Source organism: Diaphorina citri, unplaced genomic scaffold (genome assembly GCF_000475195.1).
Source record: "Diaphorina citri unplaced genomic scaffold, Diaci psyllid genome assembly version 1.1 scaffold3291, whole genome shotgun sequence".
In the NCBI taxonomy this organism is placed as follows: Eukaryota; Metazoa; Arthropoda; class Insecta; order Hemiptera; family Psyllidae; genus Diaphorina; species Diaphorina citri.
In genome coordinates this window covers 2,953-12,964 of record NW_007380700.1, presented here as the reverse complement: position 1 = coordinate 12,964, position 10,012 = coordinate 2,953, and the positions used below count along the sequence as shown (strand labels likewise).

At 37.1% G+C, this 10,012-nt stretch overlaps 4 protein-coding genes across 4 annotated transcripts in view; all 4 read left to right on the top strand.

Moving 5' to 3' along the window:
- LOC103520176 (tRNA-splicing ligase RtcB homolog) overlaps nt 1–1,095 on the top strand; it is a 6,214-nt gene extending 5,119 nt beyond the window's left edge. The window contains exon 7 of the mRNA XM_026831400.1: nt 971–1,095. Within this exon, the coding sequence (XP_026687201.1) occupies nt 971–1,095 (125 nt within the window). The remainder of the gene's footprint in view (nt 1–970) is intronic.
- Nucleotides 1,096–1,827: 732 nt separating this feature from the next.
- On the top strand, nt 1,828–3,314 carry LOC103520173 (zinc finger protein 593-like). Its single transcript, XM_008485266.3, has 3 exons — nt 1,828–1,982; nt 2,178–2,278; nt 2,684–3,314. The coding sequence occupies exons 1-3, from the start codon at nt 1,896–1,898 to the stop codon at nt 2,910–2,912; spliced, it is 417 nt and encodes a 138-aa protein (XP_008483488.1). The 5' UTR covers nt 1,828–1,895; the 3' UTR covers nt 2,913–3,314.
- Nucleotides 2,908–5,625, top strand: LOC113471922. The gene is made up of 3 exons (XM_026831399.1): nt 2,908–4,234; nt 4,409–4,786; nt 5,423–5,625. Exons 1-2 carry the CDS (start codon nt 2,941–2,943, stop codon nt 4,741–4,743), a joined length of 1,629 nt encoding a protein of 542 aa, XP_026687200.1. The 5' UTR covers nt 2,908–2,940; the 3' UTR covers nt 4,744–4,786; nt 5,423–5,625.
- A 2,210-nt stretch (nt 5,626–7,835) lies between these two features.
- On the top strand, nt 7,836–8,671 carry LOC103520174 (calfacilitin-like). Its single transcript, XM_017448430.2, has 2 exons — nt 7,836–8,167; nt 8,462–8,671. The coding sequence occupies exons 1-2, from the start codon at nt 7,950–7,952 to the stop codon at nt 8,550–8,552; spliced, it is 309 nt and encodes a 102-aa protein (XP_017303919.1). The 5' UTR covers nt 7,836–7,949; the 3' UTR covers nt 8,553–8,671.
- Nucleotides 8,672–10,012: the final 1,341 nt, after the last annotated feature.

Here is a 10,012-nt window from a genome sequence, read left to right as displayed (position 1 = left end):
GAGAATTAGAAGATCTAGTGATTTTCAAGTCAAATCTAGTATTTTTCCTCGAATCTAGTGATTTTTTAAAATTTGGAGTGAGACCCTGAGTCACTAAGATGGGAGAAATGAAACTTTTCAGGCTCGGATCGCCAGTCAAACCGCTCAAGTTTCGGATCGAGTTTTCCGAAACTGAAACGAAACCTGGAAACTGAAACCTTCGGCGCCGTTAACGTAAACAACAGACTTAAGCGGGGAGGTTTCAGTCAGCTCAGTAGGTATCGACATAGTTGTAGTGCGCTTGGCGCTACTAGATTGGAGCGGAGATTTCATAGGTGCGGTAATCAAGTTCCGAAAACTTGTAAAGCTCAGCGGTTTCATGAAACCGGATCCGTATCTCGGTTTCGAACCGCGTTCTAACGAGTTTCATGAGACCCTATGAAATCTCAGGACTCACACACTCAGTACGCGCAAGCTCTCACTACAAACTATGTCGGATACCTACTTGAACTGAAACTGAAACCTCCCTGCTTAAGTCTGCTTCGCTTCGCGTAACGGACCCGAAGTTTTCAAAGTTCAGGTTTCGTTTCAGTTTTCGGGGAACTAGATCCGAAGACGTTATCAGAGGCGGTTTCGAAAACTGGGATGCCGGAGCCCTGAAAAGTTTCAATGTTTTCCCATGGTCACGTACACTGAGTCAGGGTCCATCTACACTCAAATTTAAAAAATCACTAGATTTCAGGAAAAAAAATCACTGTAGATTTGACTAAAACAACCTCAATCTCAGATCCTCTCTCCATATGATAATCTCGTCTTCCCTGGTGTGTCTTTTGAGGCGTAGAATTCTCATATACTCATTTTTACAGTAAAAAATCCCCTATAACAATGGGAAAACACTGGTGTTAACTTTACTTTCTATGACTCCAAAAACTTTGTTTTTTAAGCTAGCAGCGACACAGCACGCTATTGGCCAGCTTGGTCACCCATCCAGGTCAACTAACCACGCGCACCGCTGCCTCAACTTCAGTGACCATGAGCGAAACTGGTGCTTTCAAGGTACCTATTGCCGCCGCTATCCGCAAGATTATGGGTCTATGGCAGTTCAATACAAACTAAGCCTTACTATAAGCAGAAATCCTGGTTAACGAGACTAACATATGGCGAGATTTGACAATATTCATACTTTTTGTATTATTATATGTCTTCAATTGCATTAGTTTCAACGAGTTTTCCCACCGATAGTAATCTCTATAAATCAGTTGATCGTAAACACTATCCTGCAGCCGTGTATTGTGAGTACTTAACTTCGAAGTAATATTACCTTCACTAATGGATGCAGTGACCAGAGTAACATCTATCGGCTAGCTGGTGATAATCATATGAGAGGTGTATCACTGATGTTGTTTGAAAATACATCAACATAAAAAAAATTGTGTATTTGACAAGAATGCACACCAAGCCTTTCCCTAAATTTAAAGCAGTGCAATTGCATACGTGGACGCGATTTAAGGGGCAAAATTGTAGGGTTTTTGAGAAAAAATGGTGTCCACTATTTTTCAGCTTGTAGGGGCATTATTTCATTTGCAATGAAATTACATTTCTTTCAAAAATCACTAGATTTTGACCTCAAATCACTAAATCACTAGATTTGCCAAGAATTCACTAAATTTAGTGAAAAATCACTAAGAGTGGAGACACTGGAAGTGATCTGTGATAAAAAAAAAAATTGGAAAACTGCGATGTTGTCAGATGACTTTCAAGTTTCAACATATGAAAGTGAAAGCGTTGGCTTCTCAAAGGTAAACATAAATGACCTTGAATATGATTTTAATTTATCGCTAACTTCTCAAACATGTTCTTTACAAGATTTTTTGAAATTTCTTTTTCTCACGTGTGCTTATTAAAAAATCTGAATAATGACCGGACCTCAGACCAAGAAAAAGAAGAACTGTACTAACAAGCGGTCCATCAAGACTAAACTTTACAAGAGGGACTTGGACCAGGTAAGAATCTTCATTATAACCCACCTATGTAACCTCACAGCACCTGTTTTCATGATGAAGTATAGGCATACTTGGTCATTACATGGGTATTTGGATAGTTTAGTTGGTTGTTCCTTCAGCCCACAAATAGGTACTCCACCTCGTATATAAGCCTTCAAATTGGTGACATCTTATTAACCATGACATATTTTTCAGATTGATGGAGACTGTAAAGAAGAAAATGCTGAGAAATTACTGCATCAAGAAATAGATTTTGATAAGCCTGGAGAAGCTCAGTTCTATTGTTTACATTGCGCGTAAGTATGGAATGACATTTTACAAAAGGTAATTATGCAGAAGTCACATCCGTGGAAAAGAAAAGCTCCTTTTTTGTATTTAACCTCACCCCTCTAATAACACTAATCACTGCTCTAATTGTGAAAACTCCTTCTTGCGTTTAACCTAACTCTATAATAACACTGGTCACTGCTTGTTTGTGCCAGTTCCTTTGGTAGCAATAATCCACAGATGTGACTTCTGCACAAGTACCTCACAAAATTTCAAGGGAAGTTTTACTGGAATGTGTAAATAGAGATCAGTTTTTTTTTACCCCAACATTTAGGGGGGGGGGGGGGGGGGTGGCTGTTTTGTCTATATTTTCATGGAGTCAAAGTAGTCGCTTAGAATATTTTATTAATACTCGGTAATTTCTATGGTTTCAGGAGGCATTTCATTGATGAGCATGCACTAAAGGAACACTTCAGAACCAAAGTCCACAAACGTCGACTGAAAGCCCTTGAAGTAGAGCCATACACTGTAGAAGAATCAGAACGAGCTGCAGGCTACGGTAGTTATCAAACACCTAAAATAAGAAAACTTCAAACCCAGTCCCTCGATAAGACTGCTGAGTATGTACCACCTCAGTATCCCATGGAAGAAAGTAATACATGATTGTATAACTGTGCTCGGTAATTATTTGATGATTATGAAGAGAACAGGGTCAAGTTTGTACTCTAGAAGAGTATTTGACGGTTATTGTCTGTCTTCTCTTAAGAGAGATTTTCATGAAAGAGGATCACAGGTGTCATGTCAACAAAAATCAACAAAACAAAATCTGTTGTCTTCCATTCAGGTTGAGAGCCCAAACACACTAAAAAGTAAATTTTTACTTGGACCTCTACATTCAGTTGGTTCCTTTAAATTGTGTGATTTCCATTCCAAATATGTTAAACCCCAACATAGAATTCAACCTGTTAGGGAATATTGCTCAGCCTTGTTCATTACAAATGATAAATTGTCACAGTTGTGTAGCAATGTTTCTCCATCCTATGATGTCAAACATGTCTTGGAAAATGAAGATCTCATAGTCAATCAATTGAAACAAAGAAGGATAGACATCAGTGAGTTTGATTTTACTCAGATGAGAGAAAAATACAAGGAATTTGTTGGAGTTGAGAAAATCACCACTGAACTTGAACATAAACTTGTTGATCTCGAACAGTACTTGCTTGTAAATAAAAGTAAACTTGAGCCATCTCAGTTGGAGAAGAAGTACTTGGAAAGAAAACAGTTAAAAGCAGAGATCAAGAAATTTGACAGTTTCATGTTAGATTATCAAAGGAATGTTATTATTAAAGTACTGAAACTGCCTAATTATCTGGACAACAGCACACCTGAAGTTTATGAAACTATTTATGAGTATGATCCAGACAGAGAGGGGAAGAATAAAATAGACATGGATGCTCTGAGCAAATATGTACAGTATACTAACAGATTAGATATTCATTATCTAGGAAATGCTGCTAAGTTTGAATATTTGATCCCAATAATTCTCAAAGATTACTTCACTGTGAAACACAACTTCATGCCTTTCACCAACACAGACTTATGCAAAGGAGTTATAGTTGAAGGTTATGGAGATCACTATTTGAGCCCACATGACAACATGGTACTGGTGAATAATGAGAATGATCTGAGTGAAATAGGCTATGAGGAACGTCGTAATCATCTAGTAGGCAGTGCTCACATGAGCATGTTCTGTGCTTATCATACAAATCATAGTGTCAATGTTAAAGATTTACCCGTCAAATATGTGACGAGTGGTAAACAGTATGGATTTCATAACTTATTATGTGAGAATACTCTCAAGACTAGTAAACACTCACGTGTTGAAAATTTATACAACAGCATACAGAGGGAAAAGGTTAATCTCTTTGTAGGAACAAACAACCATGAAAATTTATGTAAAGAATTCCAAAATATTCAAAGTCTCCTTAAATCTGTCATGGATAAATTGAACATGAAATATCGAATATGCAAAGCTCCAGCTGATGTATTGCACACTAGTGAATCACATAGATTAGAATACCAAGTGTACAGCTATAGTTTGAACTCTTGGGTGACATGTATGGATGTGTGTTTGAATAATGATTATGTTAGTAAACGATTCAAATCTGTCATGGATAAATTGAACATGAAATATCGAATATGCAAAGCTCCAGCTGATGTATTGCGCACCAGTGAATCACATAGAATAGAATACCAAGTGTACAGCTATAGTTTGAACTCTTGGGTGACATGTATGGATGTGTGTTTGAATAATGATTATGTTAGTAAACGATTGAGTATGTGCTACCACAGGTCGGTGACAAGTTACGAGAAGCAGTACTTGCATATTCTGAACGCCAATGTGTTTGTTAACACATTGCTTGTTAATTATCTAGAGAATAATAGGGATTTAGATGTGGAGCAATTTAGGAAGAGTTTAAACACTGAACCTTAGAACTGAAATAGGATTACCATGAAGTGGGTTAACCACAAATGATCAGGGCCGGATTAGCCCCCCGTGGGGCCCGGGGCAGTTTCAAAGGCGCGGGGCCCCCAGTTTGGGCTGATCGAACTTAAAATTTTCGTAACCACAAATGATACACATAGGTACATAGCTACTTAAAGTAAATTATAGGTTTTTATATTACATAGCATTTGACTCCAAAAATCCCATACCTACATTAGCTCTTAGATGAAATCATACCATTAGTAGATACCCTACTGATGTGCCTCATGCTTTGTCACAAGTTAATTTTTGACGTACCTAATTCGTAGATATTTTCTTATCCTAATTTTCGCTGAACGCTAAAGTGAGCAAAATAAAATAGAGTGCCGCAGGCGAAATTTTTGAAAATTTTGCTAGATATTTTCTTATCCTAATTTTAGCTGAACGCTAAAGTGAGCAAAATAAATTAGAGCGCCGCAGGCGAAATTTTTGAAAATTTTGGTCCACAATCTTGAGAAATCCAGTCTCACCAAAAGTAAATTTTTCAGCGCCGCAGGCGATTTTTTTTTTTTTTTAGAAAAAACCCATAATATCTAGTGTAAGTCCTCAAAGCGCGGGGCCCCCAAAAGCGCGGGGCCCGTGGCAGTCTGCCATTCTGCCTTATGGGTAATCCGGCCCTGCAAATGATACACATAGGTACATAGCTACTTAATGTAAATTATAGCTTTTTATATTACATAGCATTTGACTCCAAAAATCCCATACCTACATTAGCTCTTGGATGAAATCATACCATTAGTAGATACCCTACTGGGTACCTATTTTATTTTGGATATTAAAATGCTTAGATGTATTATTTACATTAAAGTTGTAATATTCTGTTATTTTTAATCAGCCTGTTTTTATTATTATTTTTATCTCAATAAGGTAATCAGTGGATATTAGCACCTTTATCTCATGGATCTTCATCTTGTCCCTATAATGTCTATTGAAAAAGGTTTACATTCAGATTGTCTTTTTCATCCAGGAGATGTCCTGGATGAAAAAGCTAGCTGAGAAAATAATTCCTAATATAGATGAAAATATTGGTATGGAATATATGAGCTTCCTGAAGAGAACTGCGGACAGATTATGTATGAAATGGAACCGGAGCTATGCTCAAGTTTTGGGTTGGTTGAGAACTAAATGTCAAATCTCAATCATTAGAACAATAAGCATGAGGATCAGAGGTACAAGGAAGAGGGCAAGAGGTTTGGGATGCGAAGATGGTGCGGGTTGTTTTTAATTGAACTGTTGTTATTTTAAGAAAAATCAAATAATGATGCCCTGAAAAAAAAAAAACATACTCGATATTGTGAGCAGCACGTTTTTATGTTAAATAAACATATACATAAATTCTATTCATTGAAAAAAAAAAAAAATAGGTACTCTACTTAGGGACTCTTTGTACGCCTGTACACTTGTATGTACGGATCCAAATTATATTATTCGTAGAAATTAACTATTATTGGACTATTATGTTTACTTTCGTAATAATCAAAATAAATTGAAAATGTTTCATATCCGTTACATAGCGATGAGTTATTATTTTTACTTTTGCTTCGTCGTATTTAGGAAATCAGTTGTTTGAACTCAGGAAGATTTAGGTTTAGGAGAACGCATATGTACCTATGTAATAGCATTTTGCAGTAGGTGCCCATCGAACGCATTGTTTACTTAAGTACTCATTAATTTACAAGGATCCTCATTTTTGTCAATAGCTTACACATATGCTTACCTTCATGGCTCCAAAGTTCAAACCAATGTCCAATTTCTGAACTCCGTCTTCACACTTTCCTATGATTTTGATTTTCAGCGAACGAAGCACTGAAAAAGTTTTTCGGTTCAATACGAGATGAAAAGATTCGTGTGTTCAAAGTTTCAATAGAAAATGGTAAGTTTTTTGTCATATTAAGTAGGTATGAGCAGCGATAAAACAACCCTTTGAAAAGTTTGACTCTGGTCGAGACACGGAATTATCCCCTCATTTGGGCATTTTATTCATTTAGATTTATATGTAAAGGGTCTGTCAAGTAGTATGCGCGGTTTGGGGATCTTTTAGGAGCCCTTTTGTCATAATTCGGGAACGGAACGGCCGATTTCGATGAAATTTAGCAAACAGGTTCTCAATTTATCACATAAAGAGACTTTGAATACCAAATTCCCTGTGGACATTAGACCAGACCTTTGGGGACTCCTTAGGGACCCTTTTTTTCTTCTTGGAAAAAAAAAAGGAGGGTTTTACCCCCATTTTTTTTTTGTAGCAATGTTTCATTGCCCCTCATCAGATGGGCAAGAAGAGACACAAAATACTTTTCATTTAGGTTTTAGGAAGTAAAAATTCAGTACCTTTTTGGACTCTTCTGCACAGATAAGCCGTCAAAATTTGCTTTTGTTACTTTTTTGTCTGCCATTACTCAATTATTTTTTTTTTTTTTTTGCATACCCCTGGTTGGGAACCACTGTACTATTGTATTTCTTATTGACATGCCCATATCCTTATTATTATTATTATTATTATTATAATATTATTATTATTATTATTACTATTACTATTATCATTATTATTTTATCAATTTTTAATGTGCCATGACCTTGAAGATAGGATTGATATGGGACACATGCTATTTCATTCCAACTCTCAAGAGGCCTTCAAATCTATGTTTAGGTGTTGCCTTCAAACATTGGAAGTCAAGGCGAATATTGGCATGCTTCTAATATCTATAAGTAATACATGTTATCAAGCATGTGTGTATTACATTAACCAATGCATCATCAGTTGAGATTAAAATAAAATCACAATTTTGCATGTGTGTTTTTTACATACATACAAAATTTTATTTTCATTATGTTGTTTTTATAGCCTCTTGCTTTAGTAGTGTGCTTGGGGAAAATAATAAATTAAAATTAATTTTGAAGCATAGTGATTTCAATTTGGTGGTGTATAGGACAGTCGACTTTGATTGATGATTTGAAATCAAGCTATATAATAAAAAAATATCATGGTGTATTGATCAAGAAACACCATTTGTGACACACATTCATGCTTAACACAAACAGAATTTCTTCCTTCTTGACATGGATGTTTCAATTTTATTAAGCACTTACTAATTAAAAAATTTTTTTTCTACTCAAACAAATATTGGAAATCCTTCATTCATTTTTCAGAACTCAACATGAAAGACTCTCTCGATGCCAACCTAGTACAGATGTCCACCAACTATTGTCTGGTGTATGTGGCATTCAGTTGTGCTCTATTCTATCGGCTCAGCACTCATTTTCTCCCGATGTACATTCCATTCTCTGTGGTTGAGAAGAACAAGCAGTGGCTGTTCAAAAATATTTGTAACTCTTTTTTACATTCGACAATATCGAGCATATGGATAGCTTTTTGGTAAGTTGAATTTTTGTTTTGCTATTTTTAGACTAAGAAGTATTGTTTGACATGTGAGAAGCAGTAATAGAGTATGTACAATTGTACATAGTAATGTATGTACTCACACTTATCTTATCAAAATGTGGAGGTCTCTTTTTACTTTTTTTACAAATTTCCCCCCTTTATACAAAGAGTTCTTTTAATACTGTATAAGATAGTGACTACTGTGTATCTTTGTAAATAGAGTACTTCTTTACATTGTGACAAAATAGAGTACTCTTTGTTTATTCTATCAAATTGTTTTGATTTCAGTCTATGGAACTACCCAGCACATCGGTACGACCTTATCAATGTGTATTCCAATCAGTCTTATCTCTTGATATGTTTCTCAGTGGGTAAGTAGGAAGTCTTTGATGAGCAATGCATTAATAAGTTACTGATAATGCCTACTATTAGGAAATGTGTGTCATGGGTGATAAGAAAGGTCAAAGGAAAAACTAATGATTGCTCATTTTAATGGGAAATTGGACATTTACTTAAAATCTTAATATTTTTATTATTTTGTATATTTGTTCTACTGTTCATAGCTTTTGACTGATTGATCCAATTTTGATAATGTTTGGTACATTTCTTTAGCACATAAAAGGAATTTGCTGATAATTGATAAGGTTTTGGGTCATCAAAGGACCCAGGGACATTTTCTTTTGAAAACTGGACACTTAAAAGTTAGAACTAGAAGAGCTCATTGGTGTAGTGTTCAAGATACTCGCCTGGTAAACAGGAGGGTGTGGGTTCAATCCCAATCAAGATAACTATGAAATTTTATCTTCAACTTGTTTGAGCAGTAGTGGCCTACTGCTGGGGTAAAGAGACTCTTCAGTCCTACCCAAACTTAAGCACTGTTATTATTTAATTGTTTCTTCATCCTTAGGACTGATTGAGAGGCTGACAGAAAACGCCGACCCCATCTGTAGGTACTCGGGTAAAAGCAGAGAAGAAGAAGAAGAAGAAAAAGAAGAAGAAGAAAAAGAAGAAGAAGAAAAAGAAGAAGAAGAAGAGAAATACGGGCAGTTGATATCAACAATCTCTTGGCCTGCATAAATCTATTTTGACCCATTTTCCTTGGGACCGCTGATCTTCATTTTGTGGCAAGTTTTTAACAGAAGGCACGAGCGGTAAAAACCAACCCTCTGCCTGGATAAACTCACCGTCTTGGGACGCGTGAATACTACTTTTGGTATCTTTTCGTCTAGTGTTCAGAGCAAGAGGCCACGGGGCACAGGGCTGTAGAACCAATCCATGGTGCATAAATCCCACCTACATCTGCTGGGGACGGTCGAAAATACTTATTTTGGTACTTTTCTCGAAGGGGACAAAAGTATAAGTGTCTGAAACCTATCCTGCTGATGAATTTTCCGGGTCAAATGCTTTAATAAAGCGCCGGTTTGCGTGTTAAGGAATGCTCAAATCTCTAGTCTTCCAGAATTGGCGTGAATTCCCGCCGATTCTTAGGAGAGCGTTGTTGGCGCTCGAAATGAAAGCCCCCGGCTCGTCTTCTTGGTGCCAGACTGACCCAATGCGCACCTATATGGGCTGTCGTGAAAGTGAAACGGCGCCGTTGTGACAAAGGGAGCAGTTTCTCCAAGGTTGAGCAAGGACAAACACGACTTTCCGACCTCACCATTTTGTGGCGGAGCGCGTGGCGGCCGGTGAAACTGAAGTCGAACTCAGAGTTTTAGTGGCGCCGTCTCGCTGCGAGAGGGCGAGCTGTATCACGGGTCAGAAGTGGAGAGAGCGAAGCGCGCCCTTGCCCCCGGAGAGGCGGCCGGAGGTGAAGGCGCTGCCAAAGGATCAGCTGCTCGG

Bases quoted from the DNA above. Each gene is read 5' to 3' on its own strand.
- LOC103520174 (XM_017448430.2), top strand. From the start codon at position 7,950: ATGAAAGACTCTCTCGATGCCAACCTAGTACAGATGTCCACCAACTAT. The intron at 8,168-8,461 runs GTAAGTTGAATT...TTTTGATTTCAG, and splicing joins AGCATATGGATAGCTTTTTG to TCTATGGAACTACCCAGCAC.
- LOC103520173 (XM_008485266.3), top strand. From the start codon at position 1,896: ATGACCGGACCTCAGACCAAGAAAAAGAAGAACTGTACTAACAAGCGG. The intron at 1,983-2,177 runs GTAAGAATCTTC...CATATTTTTCAG, and splicing joins ACAAGAGGGACTTGGACCAG to ATTGATGGAGACTGTAAAGA. The intron at 2,279-2,683 runs GTAAGTATGGAA...CTATGGTTTCAG, and splicing joins TTCTATTGTTTACATTGCGC to GAGGCATTTCATTGATGAGC.
- LOC113471922 (XM_026831399.1), top strand. From the start codon at position 2,941: ATGATTATGAAGAGAACAGGGTCAAGTTTGTACTCTAGAAGAGTATTT. The intron at 4,235-4,408 runs TTAAATCTGTCA...TTAGTAAACGAT, and splicing joins CCAAAATATTCAAAGTCTCC to TCAAATCTGTCATGGATAAA.